We start from the raw sequence: 24,193 nt of genomic DNA, 5'->3' as shown, positions 1-24,193 counted from the left end.
GTTTCATAACATCATCATCATCATCATCATTTTATCATAATTACCTATATCTCAAACTCAAAGTATCATAAGACTCATTGTTATATACATACAATATAGTATTTCATCTAGATTCATCAGCTTGATATTAATTTATCTTAAGTTCAAATCAGTTTTAAGAAAACATTATTGCGATTTTACTAATTTTGATTTCGGTTAGCGTCCTCGTTAATCTGAAATTATAATCCGGATTGGACAAAGTACAAACCGTAGGTTAGTAACATATAAAAATTGTGTGCTCAGAAGCTAGCTTCCCCATATTATGTGTTTCTCCATAGAATGGTTTAATGTTATTTTGGAGTTGTTATTTTTGCATTACATATGTTATTGTTGACATTATACACATGCAAGTGAAATAAATTCATTATTTTCCTATTTGATCCGGTCAGCAACCAGATTAATCGGTCTGATCTGAATCCTAAATACGGGATTGAACAAATCAAACGAGTCCCCCTCATCAATGGCAATGCGATGGGTTTGGAAGATTTGACTTATCTTTCTTAACATGGGCTTTTGTCTGCGTTTAAACAGATACAACAGGCTTGTTTTCTAATGGCCCATATCGAAATAAAGATCCATAAGGCCCATTAGGGTTTGATCAAACGTCAGGTTGCAGGATAAAAGGGAGAATTTTACACTCTTTGTAAGTTGGATCTCAAAACCCTAAAAAATTGTAAACATCGTCGCCGCCGCCGAGAGCATTCCACCATGGGTCGTGTCATCAGAGCTCAACGTAAGGGAGCGGGTTCCGTCTTCAAATCCCACACTCACCACCGCAAAGGTCCGGCTAAGTTCCGCAGCCTCGATTTCGGCGAGAGAAATGGTTACCTCAAGGGCGTCGTGACGGAGATCATCCACGATCCAGGACGTGGTGCGCCGCTCGCTCGCGTCACTTTCCGTCATCCTTTCCGTTTCAAGAAACAGAAGGAGCTCTTCGTCGCCGCCGAAGGTATGTACACCGGTCAGTTCTTGTACTGCGGTAAGAAAGCTACTCTCGTCGTCGGAAATGTTCTCCCTCTTAGATCTATCCCTGAAGGAGCCGTCGTCTGCAACGTTGAGCATCACGTTGGTGACCGTGGTGTCCTCGCTAGAGCTTCTGGTGATTACGCCATTGTTATCGCTCACAACCCTGACAACGACACTACTAGGTTTGTTTCTCTTATCCAATCTTTTTAACGAAGATTCATGAAATGCTTATAACATTTTCAGATTTGATGATTGTTTGGTGGTTGATTGTGATGATTTTGATGGATTTGATGAACTGCTTATATATAAATTTCAGATTTGTGGATTGTTTAGTGTTTTAGCTTATGATGCCCTTAATGGAATCATTTCGTCATTTATTTCAGAGTGACTAATGCATGATGTTATGGTTTGGATAGGGTTAAGTTGCCGTCTGGTTCCAAGAAGATTGTCCCAAGTGGATGCAGGGCTATGATTGGTCAAGTTGCTGGTGGTGGAAGAACTGAGAAGCCAATGCTCAAGGCAGGAAACGCGTACCACAAGTACCGTGTGAAGAGAAACTCATGGCCTAAGGTTCGTGGTGTGGCTATGAATCCAGTTGAGCATCCTCATGGAGGAGGTAACCATCAGCATATTGGTCACGCCAGTACTGTTAGGCGTGATGCACCACCAGGGCAGAAGGTTGGTCTTATTGCTGCAAGGAGGACTGGTCGTCTCAGAGGTCAAGCTGCTGCTTCAGCCGCCAAGGCCGACTAGAGTTATAAACATAATACTTTGCTTCTCAGTTTTCTATGTTTCAAGTTTTGTTGTCTGTGTTTCGTTTTGAACCTTGTTCTGAAACCCTAAAAGATTTTTATGACCTTATTCTCTCTCTCTCGAAAAGCTTATGTTATTGCATCATACTGCATATTTTCATTGCACAATGTTTTTCGTTTTCTTCTATTGCTTATATTGAAATTTATGTAATGTTAGCATTACGTTTAAAATGCAAGCTTGAATTATCATTTCTCACTCTAGAAATCTTTCCCCATGTGCTTGTTTCAACGATATTACACTTTAAAGTATTCGGTTTATTCTTCTTTGAATCTTGTTTATATGAAAACAAGTAGCAAATTTTTTAATACATAAGCGTAACCGGAAGAAAATATTAGTAAACCGTGTAATTAAACCGGTAATTGAGTTGTATGTTTTAACTTTTAAGACTTTAAGTAGTAAATAATTGGAGATAATCTCAACAAGTCTCGGCCCGTTAAAGTGGTGGTGACTCAGCATGATTGGAGAATCTCACCAGGCTGGGACTGTTCTAGCCGAATTAAAGTAATTTAAATTACTTTTTTTTTTCCACCTTGATTTAATCGTGCTGCAAACCTATGGACTCATCATGAATGCTTGATGAAAATAATTTTTTTGTTGAAAAATATTTATAGGTTCACCCCTAGGTGTGAACCTACCTTTGTATTCACCTCCTCTTCTCTCAACCAATCAAAATGTTATATATAATATTTTATTTAAAAAATAAATCAAATTAAAATTTAAAAGCAAAACAAATAAGGAAACAAATTATGTATACTTTTTATTTTTAAAAAGTTAAATATTGGTTTGGTTTAGATTTTACAATTAAACGATCAGTTTGAGTTTATAAATCCGAATTAGGGTTTAGATTTTATAATTAAAACGAAATTATATGTCGTTTGGGTTTACAAATGAGGTGGTTATGGTTTAGATTTTACAATTAGAACAAAATTATATGTCAGTTTGGGTTTACAAATGAGATGGTTAGGGTTTAAATTTTACAATTAAAACGAAATTATATGTCGGTTTGGGNGATATGTATAATAACAATTTTTAAAATGCATTGTCCCCATCAGAACCTAGCTTGCCCATATTATGTGTTCTTCAAACAATTGTTTTTTTTTTGCATTAAAATATGCTATTGTTGACATCATAGATGCTAGTGGATATATATCGACGAATTAGAATTGTTTTCATAATCATATCCAGTTTCATAACATCATCATCATCATCATCATTTTATCATAATTACCTATATCTCAAACTCAAAGTATCATAAGACTCATTGTTATATACATACAATATAGTATTTCATCTAGATTCATCAGCTTGATATTAATTTATCTTAAGTTCAAATCAGTTTTAAGAAAACATTATTGCGATTTTACTAATTTTGATTTCGGTTAGCGTCCTCGTTAATCTGAAATTATAATCCGGATTGGACAAAGTACAAACCGTAGGTTAGTAACATATAAAAATTGTGTGCTCAGAAGCTAGCTTCCCCATATTATGTGTTTCTCCATAGAATGGTTTAATGTTATTTTGGAGTTGTTATTTTTGCATTACATATGTTATTGTTGACATTATACACATGCAAGTGAAATAAATTCATTATTTTCCTATTTGATCCGGTCAGCAACCAGATTAATCGGTCTGATCTGAATCCTAAATACGGGATTGAACAAATCAAACGAGTCCCCCTCATCAATGGCAATGCGATGGGTTTGGAAGATTTGACTTATCTTTCTTAACATGGGCTTTTGTCTGCGTTTAAACAGATACAACAGGCTTGTTTTCTAATGGCCCATATCGAAATAAAGATCCATAAGGCCCATTAGGGTTTGATCAAACGTCAGGTTGCAGGATAAAAGGGAGAATTTTACACTCTTTGTAAGTTGGATCTCAAAACCCTAAAAAATTGTAAACATCGTCGCCGCCGCCGAGAGCATTCCACCATGGGTCGTGTCATCAGAGCTCAACGTAAGGGAGCGGGTTCCGTCTTCAAATCCCACACTCACCACCGCAAAGGTCCGGCTAAGTTCCGCAGCCTCGATTTCGGCGAGAGAAATGGTTACCTCAAGGGCGTCGTGACGGAGATCATCCACGATCCAGGACGTGGTGCGCCGCTCGCTCGCGTCACTTTCCGTCATCCATTCCGTTTCAAGAAACAGAAGGAGCTCTTCGTCGCCGCCGAAGGTATGTACACCGGTCAGTTCTTGTACTGCGGTAAGAAAGCTACTCTCGTCGTCGGAAATGTTCTCCCTCTTAGATCTATCCCTGAAGGAGCCGTCGTCTGCAACGTTGAGCATCACGTTGGTGACCGTGGTGTCCTCGCCAGAGCTTCTGGTGATTACGCCATTGTTATCGCTCACAACCCTGACAACGACACTACTAGGTTTGTTTTCTCTTATCCAATCTTTAACGAAGATTCATGAAATGCTTGTAACATTTTCAGATCTGATGATTTGTTTGGTGGTTGATTGTGAGATGTGATGGATTTGATGAATTGCTTGTATATATCATTTCCGGATTTGTCGATTGTTTAGTTTAGCTTATGTTGCTCTTTATGGAATCATTCCTTTCATTTAGAAAGTGGGATCGCTATTGTAAATGCTAATATGATATTGATTGTAGCATTTGATTCAATATCTATGATTATATAAGTATTTTGTGGTAGTTAACAATGATTTTGTTTGTTACTTTTGGTATTTCACAATGACTAATAATATATGGTATGGTTTGGATAGGGTTAAGTTGCCGTCTGGTTCCAAGAAGATTGTCCCAAGTGGATGCAGGGCTATGATTGGTCAAGTTGCTGGTGGTGGAAGAACTGAGAAGCCAATGCTCAAGGCAGGAAACGCGTACCACAAGTACCGTGTGAAGAGAAACTCATGGCCTAAGGTTCGTGGTGTGGCTATGAATCCAGTTGAGCATCCTCATGGAGGAGGTAACCATCAGCACATTGGTCACGCCAGTACTGTTAGGCGTGATGCACCACCAGGGCAGAAGGTTGGTCTTATTGCTGCAAGGAGGACTGGTCGTCTCAGAGGTCAAGCTGCTGCTTCAGCCGCCAAGGCCGACTAGAGTTATAAACATAAACTTTTGTTTCTCAGTTTTCTATGTTTCAAGTTTTGTTGTCTGTGTTTCGTTTTGAACCTTGTTCTGAAATCCTAAAAGATTTTTATGACCTTATTCTCTCTCTCTCGAAAAGCTTATGTTATTGCATCATACTGCATATTTTCATTGCACAATGTTTTTCGTTTTCTTCTATTGCTTATATTGAAATTTATGTAATGTTAGCATTACGTTTAAAATGCAAGCTTGAATTATCATTTCTCACTCTAGAAATCTTTCCCCATGTGCTTGTTTCAACGATATTACACTTTAAAGTATTCGGTTTATTCTTCTTTGAATCTTGTTTATATGAAAACAAGTAGCAAATTTTTTAATACATAAGCGTAACCGGAAGAAAATATTAGTAAACCGTGTAATTAAACCGGTAATTGAGTTGTATGTTTTAACTTTTAAGACTTTAAGTAGTAAATAATTGGAGATAATCTCAACAAGTCTCGGCCCGTTAAAGTGGTGGTGACTCAGCATGATTGGAGAATCTCACCAGGCTGGGACTGTTCTAGCCGAATTAAAGTAATTTAAATTACTTTTTTTTTTCCACCTTGATTTAATCGTGCTGCAAACCTATGGACTCATCATGAATGCTTGATGAAAATAATTTTTTTGTTGAAAAATATTTATAGGTTCACCCCTAGGTGTGAACCTACCTTTGTATTCACCTCCTCTTCTCTCAACCAATCAAAATGTTATATATAATATTTTATTTAAAAAATAAATCAAATTAAAATTTAAAAGCAAAACAAATAAGGAAACAAATTATGTATACTTTTTATTTTTAAAAAGTTAAATATTGGTTTGGTTTAGATTTTACAATTAAACGATCAGTTTGAGTTTATAAATCCGAATTAGGGTTTAGATTTTATAATTAAAACGAAATTATATGTCGTTTGGGTTTACAAATGAGGTGGTTATGGTTTAGATTTTACAATTAGAACAAAATTATATGTCAGTTTGGGTTTACAAATGAGATGGTTAGGGTTTAAATTTTACAATTAAAACGAAATTATATGTCGGTTTGGGTTTACAAATGAGATGGTTAGAGATTTTACAATTAAAACGAAATTAATATACCGGTTTGGGTTTATAAAAAAGCGATTTAAGTTTCTAATTTTATAATGTATACAAATTTTATTTCCTTATTTTATAAGAGGGTGAATGAGAAGTTCTCATCCGTAGGGCTGAACCCTAAGTATTGTCCATTTTTGTTTGTATTTTGGTTTTGAGCTGATTCTATGATTAATTATTCTCTTTTTAGTATACAAAGATATATATTTGGTTTATACGTTTATGTAGTTTCACAAGACGAATTTAATCATATGTTTTGACATGATTAAGATGCCATCATGTTTCGAAGAAGATTGTCCCCAGTGGTTGCATGGGCTATGATTGGTCAAGTTGGTGGTGGCGGAAGAGCGAGACGCCGATACTCAGGGCAGGTAACGTGTGCCACTATAGTACCTTATTGTGAAGAGAAACTCATGGCCTAAGGTTCGTACGCATGTGGCTATGAATTCGATCTAGATGGAATAAGCAGGGTAATCATCAACACAATGGTAGTGTTAGAATGGTTAGGGGTGATGCACCTCCTTGAGAGAAGGTTGGTCTTAACTTATTGCAATGCTGGTAGGAGGTTCGTTCCCTTCCGTGGTTCAGCCACCAGTGCTGACTAGGGTTCTTTAACCACATATTTGATTCTGTTTTATATGTTTCAAGTTTTGTTGTTGATAGAGAGCGGAAACTTAATAACGGATGAGAACACTAGATCTCCAAGAGAACTCAGATTCACGAACATATCTTGCTTAGAATGTTGTAACTTGACGAAGAAGCAATAGGGATAGGGTCGAAATCGGGAGCGATATCGACGTGGTTTTGCAAGTCCTCCTTGCAGGGCTAGAACACAAGCTCTTAGAGTTGAGAGTCCTCCTCTCCAGGCTTTACACAAAGCTCTCGTAAAACTTGTTTATTCAATAATCAATAATTGTTTACAATAGAGCTTAGCGGCTCTTAAATAGAAGTCAAGTCATAAAATAAAACCCTAACATACTTAAGAATCTAATCTAAAGCGTAAAACCTAAATAAAGCCCATACGAGTAATATCCTAAACGAATAACAATAGAAGGCCCGACTACGACACGGACCATCGGTGGACGTGGTCGTTGCAAAGATGCGCTGCATCAGTTGTCTTTTCTCTCCAAAAGCTTATAGTATACATATAAATTTGCAAATTTTGATCACAAGTTTTTGATTATCGTTGAGCTTTTCATTTTGTTCTCTTGGTGAATCTTTGTTTATATGAAAAAGGGTAAACTGTTCTTGGTATAATGGTATGGTAGGCTTGTTCTCGTAATCTTTAACGAACCAGTAATTAAACCGAGAATTGATAAGTTGTATGTTNAAAGGGCGTCGTGACGGAGATCATCCACGATCCAGGACGTGGTGCGCCGCTCGCTCGCGTCACTTTCCGTCATCCATTCCGTTTCAAGAAACAGAAGGAGCTCTTCGTCGCCGCCGAAGGTATGTACACCGGTCAGTTCTTGTACTGCGGTAAGAAAGCTACTCTCGTCGTCGGAAATGTTCTCCCTCTTAGATCTATCCCTGAAGGAGCCGTCGTCTGCAACGTTGAGCATCACGTTGGTGACCGTGGTGTCCTCGCTAGAGCTTCAGGTGATTACGCCATTGTTATCGCTCACAACCCTGACAACGACACTACTAGGTTTGTTTCTCTAATCCAATCTTTTGTAACTCGTAATTACACATTTCATGGTTTGCTGTTGATAACATTTTCAGATCTGAGTATTGTTTGGTGGTTGATTATGATGATTTGAATGAATTGCTTATATATCATTTTCAGATTTGTCGATTGTTTAGTGTAGCTTATGCTGCTCGTAATGGAATCATTTCGTCATTTAGAAAGTGGGAAAGCTATTGTAAATGCTAATATGATATTGATTGTAGCATTTGATTCAATATCTATGATTATACTGCTATTTTGTGGTAGTTAACAATGTATTTGTTTGTTACTTTTGGTATTTCACAATGACTAATAATACATGATGAAATGGTTTGGATAGGGTTAAGTTGCCGTCTGGTTCCAAGAAGATTGTCCCAAGTGGATGCAGGGCTATGATTGGTCAAGTTGCTGGGGGTGGAAGAACTGAGAAGCCAATGCTCAAGGCAGGAAACGCGTACCACAAGTATCGTGTGAAGAGAAACTCATGGCCTAAGGTTCGTGGTGTGGCTATGAATCCAGTGGAGCATCCTCATGGAGGTGGTAACCATCAGCACATTGGTCACGCCAGTACTGTTAGGCGTGATGCACCACCAGGGCAGAAGGTTGGTCTTATTGCTGCAAGGAGGACTGGTCGTCTCAGAGGTCAAGCTGCTGCTTCAGCCGCCAAGGCCGACTAGAGTTATAAACATAATACTTTGCTTCTCAGTTTTCTATGTTTCAAGTTTTGTTGTCTGTGTTTCGTTTTGAACCTTGTTCTGAAACCCTAAAAGATTTTTATGACCTTATTCTCTCTCTCTCGAAAAGCTTATGTTATTGCATCATACTGCATATTTTCATTGCACAATGTTTTTCGTTTTCTTCTATTGCTTATATTGAAATTTATGTAATGTTAGCATTACGTTTAAAATGCAAGCTTGAATTATCATTTCTCACTCTAGAAATCTTTCCCCATGTGCTTGTTTCAACGATATTACACTTTAAAGTATTCGGTTTATTCTTCTTTGAATCTTGTTTATATGAAAACAAGTAGCAAATTTTTTAATACATAAGCGTAACCGGAAGAAAATATTAGTAAACCGTGTAATTAAACCGGTAATTGAGTTGTATGTTTTAACTTTTAAGACTTTAAGTAGTAAATAATTGGAGATAATCTCAACAAGTCTCGGCCCGTTAAAGTGGTGGTGACTCAGCATGATTGGAGAATCTCACCAGGCTGGGACTGTTCTAGCCGAATTAAAGTAATTTAAATTACTTTTTTTTTTCCACCTTGATTTAATCGTGCTGCAAACCTATGGACTCATCATGAATGCTTGATGAAAATAATTTTTTTGTTGAAAAATATTTATAGGTTCACCCCTAGGTGTGAACCTACCTTTGTATTCACCTCCTCTTCTCTCAACCAATCAAAATGTTATATATAATATTTTATTTAAAAAATAAATCAAATTAAAATTTAAAAGCAAAACAAATAAGGAAACAAATTATGTATACTTTTTATTTTTAAAAAGTTAAATATTGGTTTGGTTTAGATTTTACAATTAAACGATCAGTTTGAGTTTATAAATCCGAATTAGGGTTTAGATTTTATAATTAAAACGAAATTATATGTCGTTTGGGTTTACAAATGAGGTGGTTATGGTTTAGATTTTACAATTAGAACAAAATTATATGTCAGTTTGGGTTTACAAATGAGATGGTTAGGGTTTAAATTTTACAATTAAAACGAAATTATATGTCGGTTTGGGTTTACAAATGAGATGGTTAGAGATTTTACAATTAAAACGAAATTAATATACCGGTTTGGGTTTATAAAAAAGCGATTTAAGTTTCTAATTTTATAATGTATACAAATTTTATTTCCTTATTTTATAAGAGGGTGAATGAGAAGTTCTCATCCGTAGGGCTGAACCCTAAGTATTGTCCATTTTTGTTTGTATTTTGGTTTTGAGCTGATTCTATGATTAATTATTCTCTTTTTAGTATACAAAGATATATATTTGGTTTATACGTTTATGTAGTTTCACAAGACGAATTTAATCATATGTTTTGACATGATTAAGATGCCATCATGTTTCGAAGAAGATTGTCCCCAGTGGTTGCATGGGCTATGATTGGTCAAGTTGGTGGTGGCGGAAGAGCGAGACGCCGATACTCAGGGCAGGTAACGTGTGCCACTATAGTACCTTATTGTGAAGAGAAACTCATGGCCTAAGGTTCGTACGCATGTGGCTATGAATTCGATCTAGATGGAATAAGCAGGGTAATCATCAACACAATGGTAGTGTTAGAATGGTTAGGGGTGATGCACCTCCTTGAGAGAAGGTTGGTCTTAACTTATTGCAATGCTGGTAGGAGGTTCGTTCCCTTCCGTGGTTCAGCCACCAGTGCTGACTAGGGTTCTTTAACCACATATTTGATTCTGTTTTATATGTTTCAAGTTTTGTTGTTGATAGAGAGCGGAAACTTAATAACGGATGAGAACACTAGATCTCCAAGAGAACTCAGATTCACGAACATATCTTGCTTAGAATGTTGTAACTTGACGAAGAAGCAATAGGGATAGGGTCGAAATCGGGAGCGATATCGACGTGGTTTTGCAAGTCCTCCTTGCAGGGCTAGAACACAAGCTCTTAGAGTTGAGAGTCCTCCTCTCCAGGCTTTACACAAAGCTCTCGTAAAACTTGTTTATTCAATAATCAATAANTGGTGATTACGCCATTGTTATCGCTCACAACCCTGACAACGACACTACTAGGTTTGTTTCTCTTATCCAATCTTTTTAACGAAGATTCATGAAATGCTTATAACATTTTCAGATTTGATGATTGTTTGGTGGTTGATTGTGATGATTTTGATGGATTTGATGAACTGCTTATATATAAATTTCAGATTTGTGGATTGTTTAGTGTTTTAGCTTATGATGCCCTTAATGGAATCATTTCGTCATTTATTTCAGAGTGACTAATGCATGATGTTATGGTTTGGATAGGGTTAAGTTGCCGTCTGGTTCCAAGAAGATTGTCCCAAGTGGATGCAGGGCTATGATTGGTCAAGTTGCTGGTGGTGGAAGAACTGAGAAGCCAATGCTCAAGGCAGGAAACGCGTACCACAAGTACCGTGTGAAGAGAAACTCATGGCCTAAGGTTCGTGGTGTGGCTATGAATCCAGTTGAGCATCCTCATGGAGGAGGTAACCATCAGCATATTGGTCACGCCAGTACTGTTAGGCGTGATGCACCACCAGGGCAGAAGGTTGGTCTTATTGCTGCAAGGAGGACTGGTCGTCTCAGAGGTCAAGCTGCTGCTTCAGCCGCCAAGGCCGACTAGAGTTATAAACATAATACTTTGCTTCTCAGTTTTCTATGTTTCAAGTTTTGTTGTCTGTGTTTCGTTTTGAACCTTGTTCTGAAACCCTAAAAGATTTTTATGACCTTATTCTCTCTCTCTCGAAAAGCTTATGTTATTGCATCATACTGCATATTTTCATTGCACAATGTTTTTCGTTTTCTTCTATTGCTTATATTGAAATTTATGTAATGTTAGCATTACGTTTAAAATGCAAGCTTGAATTATCATTTCTCACTCTAGAAATCTTTCCCCATGTGCTTGTTTCAACGATATTACACTTTAAAGTATTCGGTTTATTCTTCTTTGAATCTTGTTTATATGAAAACAAGTAGCAAATTTTTTAATACATAAGCGTAACCGGAAGAAAATATTAGTAAACCGTGTAATTAAACCGGTAATTGAGTTGTATGTTTTAACTTTTAAGACTTTAAGTAGTAAATAATTGGAGATAATCTCAACAAGTCTCGGCCCGTTAAAGTGGTGGTGACTCAGCATGATTGGAGAATCTCACCAGGCTGGGACTGTTCTAGCCGAATTAAAGTAATTTAAATTACTTTTTTTTTTCCACCTTGATTTAATCGTGCTGCAAACCTATGGACTCATCATGAATGCTTGATGAAAATAATTTTTTTGTTGAAAAATATTTATAGGTTCACCCCTAGGTGTGAACCTACCTTTGTATTCACCTCCTCTTCTCTCAACCAATCAAAATGTTATATATAATATTTTATTTAAAAAATAAATCAAATTAAAATTTAAAAGCAAAACAAATAAGGAAACAAATTATGTATACTTTTTATTTTTAAAAAGTTAAATATTGGTTTGGTTTAGATTTTACAATTAAACGATCAGTTTGAGTTTATAAATCCGAATTAGGGTTTAGATTTTATAATTAAAACGAAATTATATGTCGTTTGGGTTTACAAATGAGGTGGTTATGGTTTAGATTTTACAATTAGAACAAAATTATATGTCAGTTTGGGTTTACAAATGAGATGGTTAGGGTTTAAATTTTACAATTAAAACGAAATTATATGTCGGTTTGGGTTTACAAATGAGATGGTTAGAGATTTTACAATTAAAACGAAATTAATATACCGGTTTGGGTTTATAAAAAAGCGATTTAAGTTTCTAATTTTATAATGTATACAAATTTTATTTCCTTATTTTATAAGAGGGTGAATGAGAAGTTCTCATCCGTAGGGCTGAACCCTAAGTATTGTCCATTTTTGTTTGTATTTTGGTTTTGAGCTGATTCTATGATTAATTATTCTCTTTTTAGTATACAAAGATATATATTTGGTTTATACGTTTATGTAGTTTCACAAGACGAATTTAATCATATGTTTTGACATGATTAAGATGCCATCATGTTTCGAAGAAGATTGTCCCCAGTGGTTGCATGGGCTATGATTGGTCAAGTTGGTGGTGGCGGAAGAGCGAGACGCCGATACTCAGGGCAGGTAACGTGTGCCACTATAGTACCTTATTGTGAAGAGAAACTCATGGCCTAAGGTTCGTACGCATGTGGCTATGAATTCGATCTAGATGGAATAAGCAGGGTAATCATCAACACAATGGTAGTGTTAGAATGGTTAGGGGTGATGCACCTCCTTGAGAGAAGGTTGGTCTTAACTTATTGCAATGCTGGTAGGAGGTTCGTTCCCTTCCGTGGTTCAGCCACCAGTGCTGACTAGGGTTCTTTAACCACATATTTGATTCTGTTTTATATGTTTCAAGTTTTGTTGTTGATAGAGAGCGGAAACTTAATAACGGATGAGAACACTAGATCTCCAAGAGAACTCAGATTCACGAACATATCTTGCTTAGAATGTTGTAACTTGACGAAGAAGCAATAGGGATAGGGTCGAAATCGGGAGCGATATCGACGTGGTTTTGCAAGTCCTCCTTGCAGGGCTAGAACACAAGCTCTTAGAGTTGAGAGTCCTCCTCTCCAGGCTTTACACAAAGCTCTCGTAAAACTTGTTTATTCAATAATCAATAATTGTTTACAATAGAGCTTAGCGGCTCTTAAATAGAAGTCAAGTCATAAAATAAAACCCTAACATACTTAAGAATCTAATCTAAAGCGTAAAACCTAAATAAAGCCCATACGAGTAATATCCTAAACGAATAACAATAGAAGGCCCGACTACGACACGGACCATCGGTGGACGTGGTCGTTGCAAAGATGCGCTGCATCAGTTGTCTTTTCTCTCCAAAAGCTTATAGTATACATATAAATTTGCAAATTTTGATCACAAGTTTTTGATTATCGTTGAGCTTTTCATTTTGTTCTCTTGGTGAATCTTTGTTTATATGAAAAAGGGTAAACTGTTCTTGGTATAATGGTATGGTAGGCTTGTTCTCGTAATCTTTAACGAACCAGTAATTAAACCGAGAATTGATAAGTTGTATGTTTTTTGCTCTATAAAATTTTACTCTATGTTTTACTACTAATAATGTGTTCTTACACCCTTAAATATTTTGGAATAAAAACTGAGGAAAAAATATATAAACGATTGCAATGAGTTTATGACAAACCTAATAAAATTTTCAGAAATGAAAAGATAGTTAAAAGAATTAAAAATTATAACCACAATGATATATGAGTTTTAGATAATTTATAGATATAAAATATAAACTAAAATAAAAAAATCTAAAAATATTACAACATAAGAAATTTAAAATATTTATTTTAAAAGGAATAATAAATAAAGATCTTACATATCTTTAACTGAAAAAATAAAATAAAACTCAGAATAATATAGAAAATTTTATTTTAAAATATCAAGAATTTCTAATAAGAAAATCAAATTTAACTAAATAGTATAACTAAAATCTAAAAATGCTACAGCATAATTAAATTAAAATATTAAAAAGAAATAAACAAATATTGATAGTATGTAGATTCATATCCAAAATTGTATAGACAAATAGAAGAAAAGTCCTTATCATCGTCTAAGTTGCAAATTTGTAATTTGGGAACCCTGTATTTTGGTAAACTATGTTAGACAATGAAAATCAATGAAAATTTTAAAATAATGTGATGTCTATTATTTATAGATGTGAAAATAGTCAGATTGGTGGAAGTAGTCGAAGATATATGTGTAGCATTATATAAATATTGTACTTACACATTGATTTAGTTTGTCTACCCATATATGAAGCATAGTTAAATCCAACCTTATATGAGGTTCATCTGCAAGTATCTTTTCAATCATAGCAATCTGACCATCACTCATGATACCCCGTTTTCTTTTGCTAGCAAGGTTTTCTGATCTCTCATGGTTTGTATTGGTGTATTTGTTGTTCATGATTTTCTAGCGTACTTAAGATTTTGATTTGATATGAAATACCACTTAAAATATATATTTATATAATAAGATATATGCTCTATTTCGTTACGATGATAGGTAAATATTTTCTTTTTCCTTTGGATTAGTGTTTTTTCTTTGGTAAATATTTTTTAACTTTTCTTTTCTAGCGATTAACTTAGACATGTGTCAAAAATCTAAGATCTTTAATTTGACACATGTCACAATCATATTAAGCAGTAATCTAGACATGTGTTGATATCTTAATAATACAATTAACACGTATCAGAATCTCGTTAATGAGTAAATTTGACATCAAGCTTTATATAATAAGATTCTATAATTAATATAGATATTTAGAAGATTTATTCTATATTAAAAAAATATTCTCCTATCATCTTTTTTTTTTATTTTAAAATTTAAATATAGTGAATCGTCATATAATGCATAAGTTAATAAAAATGTATATTTTTCCCTGCATATTTGAATATTTAAAGCGAACATAGATTACTAAATTAATATAAAAAGTATGTGTTTAGTAGACATATATAGTAAATTTACCGTATATAGTAGATTATAGAATTTTAAGAAGTTTATAATTTATAACTGATATATCTAAACTTAATAAAAAGTTTAAAATTATGAATATTTAAACATATTAAATTTTCAAAATAACACAAACAAGTTATATTACATGACGAGTTATATGACCTTACATGATTGAATTGATAATACTAAAAATAAAATATCATTAATTTGATATTTCAATACGAGTTAGATCCTCATTCTACTATTTTAACAACACCAATATTAAATATCTAGAATCAGACTGATTTAATTAAAATTGTATTAAACAAAAATTGTTGTGTGGTATACCACAAATTATATACTAAATCACTAAAATTAACAAAATATTACATTAGCAAAATTAGTATTAAAATATTACATTAACAAAAAAAAACAAAAAACTTGTCCCGCTGTGTAATAATCTAGTACAAATATAAAATATAAAGTAAAATCCTATGACATGAACTATTTTACCAAAAAGGGAAAGAAAAAATTCTAGCACATAAGCGTAACACTTTTCTGGTTATGGAAATCTTTAAAAGAGAACCGGACTAAACCTAAAATTAAGTTGTGTGTTAAAAGAATAAAAATTTATAACATGATGATATATGAGTCTTAGATAATTTATAGATATAAAATATAAACTAAAATAAAAAAATCTAAAAATATTACAACATAAGAAATTTAAAATATTTATTTTAAAAGGAATAATAAATAAAGATCTTACATATCTTTAACTGAAACAATAAAATAAAAACTCAGAATAATAAAGAAAATTTTATTTTAAAATATCAAGAATTTCTAATAAGAAAATCAAATTTAACTAAATAGTATAACTAAAATCTAAAAATGCTACAGCATAATTAAATTAAAATATTAAAAAGAAATAAACAAATGTTGATAGTATGTAGATTCATATCCAAAATTGTATAGACAAATAGAATAAAAGTCCTTATCATCGTAAAGACAAATTACCTCTTTTTAAATTTCAATTACTGTTTAGTTTTTAATTGCGAAACCTGATATTAAAAGAAGAAGATTAAAGACATTGCCATTGTTGGATGCATTAAGTGAGTCTCTCCAGGTTCAAGGTTGATAATTAGTTCTCTCTGACCTAAATCCACTCCCTTGCTCACCAATGCTTTGTCGTAACCAACTATTTATGTATCCCTCTTTTTCAGATAATGTTTTGAAAAACAGTCATGTTGATTAGAATAATTTTACGGAACTGTAGAGACTAGAGAAAACACAAGAAAATTACAAATCTATTTAGAAGCAAACATGATATCTTGCAACTAGTAACCAACGCAGAAAACGAGAAGAGGAGAATAGGCATGATTATTATGAGCATGAGACCAAGTACAGAGACAAAATCAAAATAGAGATCATAGCCATGACGACAACTCAATTCTTAATCATGCTTGTGCGTCACGCATTAAGGAACCTTGCGAACTCAAAAAATTAGGGGAGGCTAAGGAAGTGTTGCAGATTCCATCTATCCTCTTCCTTTCCCCTATTCTTCGACTCCTGTGTTCACCATCTTGATGTCATCTTGTCATCCACAAAGATGCTGAACAAAGAACCGGGACTAAACCCGGAATTAAGTTGTGTGTTTTAAACCAATTATATGTTAGAAAGGTTTTAAGTAGTAATTAATTAAATAAATTGTTACCAATTCCGGCCGAGTAAAGTGGTAGTGACTCTGCATGACTAGAGAGTCTCACCGGGGTTCGGAGAAGCAATTGGTATCGTAACAAAGATTTATAAAGTTAGTCTATCACTGAGAATCATGCTTTCCGTGGTAACCGAATTGAGGTAATTCAGATTGGTAGTGACTTATTTTTTTTTATTTTTTATTTATTTATTTTTTTTTTAAAAAACAAAAATCTGATGTTTAAAAGAAAAAACATACAATATTGTGTTTGGCTTTTGAGATGGACCAGTTAATTAGTTAAACGCACCAGATAAAATCTATAAAAAACTTAGTGAGTCTTACCCAATGGCTATGGATTATTTCATCCTTCCCCCAAGTCTTACCTCCTTATTTAGTTGGAAAAACGGTCTTTTCAGGTTTTTTCATACCCCCACAATTGTTCTGTGTTGAATTCATACATTTGACTACTGAGCCTAAACATATTTAATGTTTCTGAATATTTGAATTCTGTACCTCAACTTCAAAATCAATACCCCAAGATTAAATGTTTTACCATAACATACAAAAACATGTTTATAGACTAACTCTGTTAAGCTTCCGTTTAATTTTGCTGATGTGGATTCCATGTTGGCGCAGTAGTTCAAACGGCGTCGTTTCGGTAAAACTGAGAATCTAAAATTTTGGCCAAAACGCCGTCGTTTTTTATTTTTCTCCCAAAACTCTCTTCCTCTCTCCCGATACTCTCTCTCGCAGCGGAGGAACCCTAGAATTTGGGCGTTTTCAATTTCGGGTCAATCTGAAGTAATTGCATCCAATATTTTCATCATCTAGTTCTGGTAAGTTAACTGCACGTTTTCAATTTCGGGTCAATATGAAGTAATTGCATCCAATGTCTTCATCATCTATCACTGAGAATCATGCTTTCGGTGGTAACCGAATTGAGGAAATGCAAATTTTTTTTTTTTTTTTAAACAAAAACCTGATGTTAAGAGAAGAAACATAAAAGACGCTGTCCTCTTTTGAATATTGTGTTTGGCTTTTGAGATGGACCAGTTAATTAGTCTTAAACGCATTACATAAATATATAAAAAAACTTCCTAAGGCCTTACTTTGTTTCCAACTCAATATTAATTCAACGAACATGATGATCAATGCGAAAATCACAAGCTTAAGCCTTCCACCAAAATTCATCATTTTAGACTCCTTGAGAATCACAAAAAACCTTTAAAAACTCTCAAAGGGTTTTCGATATGCGTCTCCTTTGGATCATACAAGATTATTGGGTAATACTAATACACTCTTGACTCATGAAGATTAGCAGAAAACAACATATCATCAATCAGACAAGACGACTCTTGCCATGCACAGAGCACTCAACTTATGTACCCCTCTCCATGACTTCAATTTAGTTTCTTTGGACTTGTAAGCATAAGTTAAGTTCTTATCCCACCCCTCTAGTTAAAATATTCCCTACATTATGTTACAAACTCAGTCGTAGAGGTATGTTGGGAAAGAAGGTTGGTCTTATAGGAGGAGAGGTCAAGATACTGCTTTAGCCACCAAGGTTCCAGGGTTCGAGGAATTCCAATGGTACCTCTTTGATTGTATGGTCTAATCATACAATATTACAAATTCACCGAACTGAGGTAATATATATTTTTTTTTAACGATGTAATGATGATTAAGTAAATAGAAAAGTTTCAGAACAAATAAGAAGAAAAACCAAAATTGAAAGTTAAATGAGACCAACATAACCATCATAGTAGACTAAATCATATTCCAGATTCATCCTCATTCAGCTCTTTCCTCTTCTATCCGATCATGTAGCCACGAAGGACCACCTAAAGCTAGATACGAGGTGAGCCTTCCATCTCTAGTGACACTATGAGCAATATCCCTGCCCAACGTGTAGACTTTTGGCGAAGAGAGTTTGAAGGATACCTCCCCCATCAGCTATATTACTCCAACAATCTTTTCCACCTGAGATCGGTAGTTCGGCCAATCCAACGGAGACTCCAAAGTCACTTGACAATCCGACCACACCTCACATGAATAAACCTGAAGGGTACAAAGACTCTGCAGACACCGTAGGATACAACCCAACTCTGCTGAAATCCTATTCCTTGGAAGAAAAGCATCCCTAGCATGAAACTGAACATTCCGTGCATCATTCCGCAGAATCCAAGCTCCACCACAATAATACGTTTCAGTAACCCAAGAACAGTGTATATTGCATTTCAGAACTCCCGGGGAAGGCTTATTCCATCGTGTCAACCTCGTTAAACCCCGTTGCTCCACTAAGTTAGTTTCCTGCAGAACCATGGCTCGATGGCGTAGCCATTCCTCAGACATCTCCGGTGTCGCAGCTAGCAACACATGAGAATCTTGAGCTCTATCTGACAAAACATGTCCATTCCGTATATCCAAGGGATTGCATTTCTTGAGGTCTTCCCGTATATCTCCTCTAGTCATTATCTGTAATAGATAATTCACGTTTTTTGCAACACAAGTAGAAATCCATGAGCCGACAAGGGAAGTAATGTAGCATCCCATACTCAAGTCGCCATAGTTCATTCAAAAAGCATGTGTACAATTGTCTCCTCCTCAGTTCGACATTCTTGGCATATAGAATTCACTTGAACACCGTGGCTACACATACACTCTACAACTTCTAAGGCACCAGACAGAGCTCACCATAGGAACATTCAAATCTTTGGTTTAGTATGTGTATCCCATATCCTTGTCTTGATCTCATTCACAGCTCTGACCCCTTCTGAAAGATTAACCCCAACTGATGCTTTGTTAGTAAGGAGCTTAGTCACAGTCTTCACAGAATATTTACCATCCTTTGTAAACACCCACACATAACAATCAAGAAGACATAGCTCAGGGGAAAATGATTGTATCTTGACCACATCATCCGGTGGGAAAAGCCTCTATGGGAGTGTGGTGTTCCACTCCCCTTCTGATGTTATCATTGTCGATACCTTCAGATTTAAATCTATCTACATTTCTCTGTTGAAAGGAAGCCTTGGAACCTCATCAAAAATCCATTTGTCTAACCAAACACTAGTGCTCAAGCCATCTCCTATAGAATTCATAAAGCCTTTTTCCAATAGCTCCCGACCAAAAAGAATACTGCGCCTAGGAAGGTCTATAGCCAATCTTGGCTTCAAAAAGAACAGTATCTGCAAAATACTTAGCCTTGTACACTCTCGCTAATAGAGACTCAGGAGCATATAACAGTCGCCAAGTCTGCTTGGCCAAAAGGGCTTGATTGAACCTGCCAATATCTTTAAAACCAAGGCCACCACGCTCCTTCGTCTCAAAGATCTTCTCCCAAATGCATTTTATGTTTGTCCTCACTTTCGTTCCACCAGAAACTTGCCATGGCACTTGTGATTCAGCGACATTGATGTTTCGTCAATCTAAAACAAGACATATCATATACTGGTAGAGCTATAGCTACTGACTTCAATAAAAATTCCTTCCCTCCCAAAGAGAGAGTTTTCTCATACCACCCACCCAATCTTGATTTTAATCTATCTGTAATAAAATTGAGTAGGTCTCTTTTGGATCCACTGAAGCATTCAGGCAGCCCCAGATACTTAGCAGTACAACCTTCTTGCTCGATACCAGTAAATAGACCTAATGAATCCTTCTAGTAAACATTATAACTTTGTTTATGTTTTCATAGAGTATATAGAACACATGTTAGCTCTTGCTCTCATTAGGCAATTATATGGGTTTGTAATATTTCTCTAGACTCTATAATCCTCATAGTTTTGTTGGATCTCCATTGGAGACTCTTACAGATGATATGTTGAGACTGCGTTTTCTATGTACGTTGTGTCAAATTTCTATGTTACTTGTTTCTTTTGAATCTGTTTTGATCTTTTGATTCTAATCTCTGTTTTACGTCATTAGAGTGGCTATGAATTCGATCTAGTGGAGCTTTCTCATGGAAGAAGAAGGGTAATCATCAACACAATGGTAGTTTTCAGAACGGGTTTGGGTGATGCACCTCCTCACAGAAGGTTGGTCTTGTTAGGAGGGTTCGTTCCCTGGTTTAACCATATATTTGTTTCTGTTTTGTTTTCTGTGTATTTTCCTATTAGATCTTGTTGATATAGGAACCCAGATGAGAGGAACCTATGTGGATAGATGGGAATAGGCAAATGGTTGATAACAGTGTTTTGCCTACTCGTTGGATGATAGATGGAATGCAGTGAAGAGATGGTGAATAGACAAATGGTTGAAAACACTGTTCTGTTTATTCGGTAGCAGTGGAAGATGAAGAGACAGATGGGTGGAGTGAGGGGCGCCACATAGATCTGTGAAAGGATCTATGATAAGTCAAATCTCAGTCTTCAAGGAATCACACACATGAAGAAGGAGAAAAGGGTGGTTGCTTCTATCTCAGAAGAAAACCTAAGAAAACACTCATTTTATTTCATAAAAACTTTAAAGGTTACAATGTTGAGAAGGGACCTTATATAACGATCCAGCAGGGGGGACCTTCTAGGGTCGATATTATTATAAATAACAAGAACTAAACTTGCAAAATAACAGACTCAATTTTAGGATCTAGATAAATAAAAGACTCAAAAGACCCAAAGGTCGATTCCTGCAAAACAAGAAAATAACCATTATTTATTATTTGAATTCAAACACTTACCTTGGTAATAACTCTCATGCACGCTCCAGTTCTTCATTGATTGCTTCGGAAATGATGAAAAGAACGGGTTCTTTAATTCCTTGTAGAACTGGCAAAAATGATGCTTGTGGAGTCTTCTCTTTGGAATCTTCTAGATCAATGAGAGTAATGAGACTTTCAATGAACTTGTTAAATTGTTCCATAATACTAATCTTGACTCTAATATTGTGGAATCTTCTTGCTCCCAACCTTGTCCTAGGTGTTTGTATCATTATTGGCAGAACGAGCTCTTCAGGAATTGGTAGAACGAGTTCTTCGGAAATAGTAGAACGGGTTCTTCGGGAAATGGCAGAATGGGTTCTTCCGGAAGTTTACTATTGATGTCCTCATCACTTGTTCTCTAATGCTAAGCATTTTGAATCGTGTGTTTTCACATTTTGCAGCAAAGGTTTGGTAGGAGTACTAGTTAGTGCTCTAGAATCAGCAATCTTCTCAAAGCACTCTAATATGGCTAACTAGAAAATGCATTTCAACAAGCTTAGTACAAAGCTAATTAATCCCTCATATATTGTATATAAACTATGAACTATAAAGCATAGCTAATAAATTGCATTTTTTGTTTAACAGCTTAAGAATTCTTTGCAATGCTAATTCTGTACTTTTTTTTAATATATATGCAGTAGAGATTGTAAATTCCAAGGAAAATTTGTCAAGTCTTAAGTAAAATTTTGATTTCAGTTCCATCTTTTTTTACTTTCGTTAAAACACTTCTAAATGACGAAACTATATATAGAAGAACTATTGGAAAAAAAAAACAACCAATAGAGAAAAAAAGGGGTTGTTTTGCAGGTGAAGGATCTAAAGCTTGTTGGTCTGCAGCTGAATGATCTAAAGCTTGTTGGTCGGATAAGAAATATGAAGCAAGCAGGAGTGGCTACAAAGCTGTTAAGATTAACTACTCCTTCAATGTCATCATATCTTGCACCAAAAAAAAAAAAAACAAAGCCTTAAGAAAGAATATACGAAATGAGATAATGTTTGAAACACAGTCATGATCGATAAATGATTAGACTAATTATAAAGACCAGCAGAAAACAACTACACAACAATATAGTTAGAAGCAAACATGATCAGTCACTTGCAAGTTGATAAGCACGGATGCACATGTGGTAGCTCGAAAGGAGTCGCTGAGACACGAAACAGAGTTAAAAAAGAGAAAGAAGAAACATTTTGTTGTAACAGCGCCTTGAGAGTCCAGTGAGTTGTATATAAATTAAATAGATAGAAGAGTATTGAGTTGAAGAAGTTATGTATTTATTGATGTGTGTGTGTGTGTAACAAAGCGTATAGTTTGTTAGAGAAGAGTTAGCAGATCTCTTCAACAACTATCTACTGTCAGGGGTTTGAGGATATCTTATTGTATGCATAATCGATTTGCAAATTTTAATCACAAGTTTTTGATTATCGTTGAGCTTTTCATTTTGTTCTCTTGGTGAAACATTGTTCATATGAAAAAGGGTAATTCTAGGCACATGAGCGTAACTATTCTTGGTAGGCTAGTTCTCGTAATCTATAACGAACCGTAATTAAACAGAGAATTGAGTTAGATGTTTTTTTTTGCTCTATAACTCTTTAGCGAACCATGGTAAACCGGGTAATTTGATTTGTGTTCGTTTAAGTAAATTATTAAATAGAGAGATTAGGTCACCAATTCTCACCCATCAAAGTGGTAGTGGCTCGGGATGTTGTTGTTAAGGATACGTCCGTATCATCTCATTACCTCTGCAATATATTGTTTCCTTGTACAGAACTTTACATATCTAGCTAAACCTAGTCTCCTCTACTCGACTTATGTATATATACTAAGATGTAATCCCTTCTGTAAAATATGCAATACATACAAAGCTTACATGGTATCAGAGCTTATCGATACCCTTCTTAAAATTTTCTTTTAAATCTCTGCAGCCTCCTCCTCCTCCTCTGTTTCTTCTTTCGTGTTTCTTCCTTCTGTTCTCATCTTTTCCATTCTTCTTCCTTTAATTTCAGTCTTCTCTCAGATTTAATATTCTCGTCATTTCTCCATGGCTGCAATCGCTGAAACAGTTGACACACAAGGTCTCCTCAACATCAACATGATGAACATCACTAAACTCACATCAACAAACTACATGACATGGAGCCTCCAGGTTCACTCCCTCCTTGACGGCTACGATCTTGCTGGATATGTCGATGGCACTTCCGTCCCTCCAGATTCCATGCTCACTACCTCAGATCCGCCTACTCCAAATCCAGCCTATGCGACATGGAGACGACAAGATAAGCTCATCTTTAGTGGGCTTCTTGGTACCCTCTCTCCCGCCTTGCAGTCCCTGGTGTCTAAAACCAAATCTTCTGCTGAGATGTGGAAGACAATCTCTGCCACCTATGCTAATCCAAGTTGGGGTCACATTCAACAACTTCGTCTCCAGATCAAGCAAGCTGTTAAAGGTGACAAAACCATTGATGAATATATGCAATCTCTCACTACTAGATTTGATCAACTTGCTCTCCTTGGTAAACCACTTGCACATGAAGAGCAACTCGAGTACATCTTTGGTGGTCTTCCAGAAGATTACAAGACTGTCATTGATCAAGTGGAAGGTCGTGAAACTCCACCATCGATTATTCAGGTTCATGAGAAACTCATCAACAAAGAAGCCAAGCTTCTTGCTGTTGCTCTGTCCGCTGTCACCACTGGACCCACTTCTGCTCATGTTGCCACCAATCGGTCATCTCAAGCCTCCGGGAAGCAGTCTTATCGTCCTCACCAGCCATGGAACAACAACAACAACAGCAACAAGTATCGTCATCAATACTCACGACAAGATACTCGTATGACCAGAGGCTATCAAGGCAAGTGCCAAATCTGTGGTGTGTTTGGGCACAGTGCCAAACGGTGCTCTCAGCTTCAACAACAGCCACACTTTGGCTCTCAAAGTGGTCTGCTTCCGTCTC

General features: G+C 35.5%; 3 protein-coding genes and 1 long non-coding RNA gene across 5 annotated transcripts; all 4 read left to right on the top strand.

Moving 5' to 3' along the window:
• Positions 672–8,493, top strand: LOC104699548 (60S ribosomal protein L8-1). 2 transcript variants are annotated; one of them, XM_010414879.2, is made up of 3 exons: positions 674–869; positions 7,322–7,639; positions 7,998–8,493. In XM_010414879.2, the coding sequence occupies exons 1-3, from the start codon at positions 748–750 to the stop codon at positions 8,332–8,334; spliced, it is 777 nt and encodes a 258-aa protein (XP_010413181.1). In that variant the 5' UTR covers positions 674–747; the 3' UTR covers positions 8,335–8,493. The 2 variants fall into 2 exon arrangements, with proteins under 2 accessions (XP_010413173.1, XP_010413181.1); XM_010414871.2 differs by lacking the exons at positions 7,322–7,639; positions 7,998–8,493 and adding an exon at positions 1,422–1,911 and having other exon boundaries at positions 672–1,187.
• LOC104699562 (60S ribosomal protein L8-1) lies at positions 3,674–4,994 on the top strand. Its single transcript, XM_010414889.2, has 2 exons — positions 3,674–4,189; positions 4,542–4,994. Exons 1-2 carry the CDS (start codon positions 3,750–3,752, stop codon positions 4,876–4,878), a joined length of 777 nt encoding a protein of 258 aa, XP_010413191.1. The 5' UTR covers positions 3,674–3,749; the 3' UTR covers positions 4,879–4,994.
• LOC104699541 (60S ribosomal protein L8-1-like) lies at positions 10,360–11,193 on the top strand (the record flags this gene model as incomplete). The annotated part of the gene is made up of 2 exons (XM_010414859.2): positions 10,360–10,412; positions 10,647–11,193. Coding segments are annotated over 2 exons (390 nt in total), but the record flags the coding sequence as incomplete, so codon positions are not given.
• On the top strand, positions 17,273–20,894 carry LOC109132226. The gene is made up of 3 exons (XR_002037479.1): positions 17,273–17,378; positions 20,470–20,579; positions 20,761–20,894. It is a non-coding gene; the product is annotated as an uncharacterized LOC109132226 (long non-coding RNA).

Source organism: Camelina sativa, chromosome 1 (assembly GCF_000633955.1).
Source record: "Camelina sativa cultivar DH55 chromosome 1, Cs, whole genome shotgun sequence".
NCBI lineage: Eukaryota > Viridiplantae > Streptophyta > Magnoliopsida > Brassicales > Brassicaceae > Camelina > Camelina sativa.
Note: the sequence above shows the minus strand (reverse complement) of the source record. Positions and strands in the feature narration are given on the sequence as shown.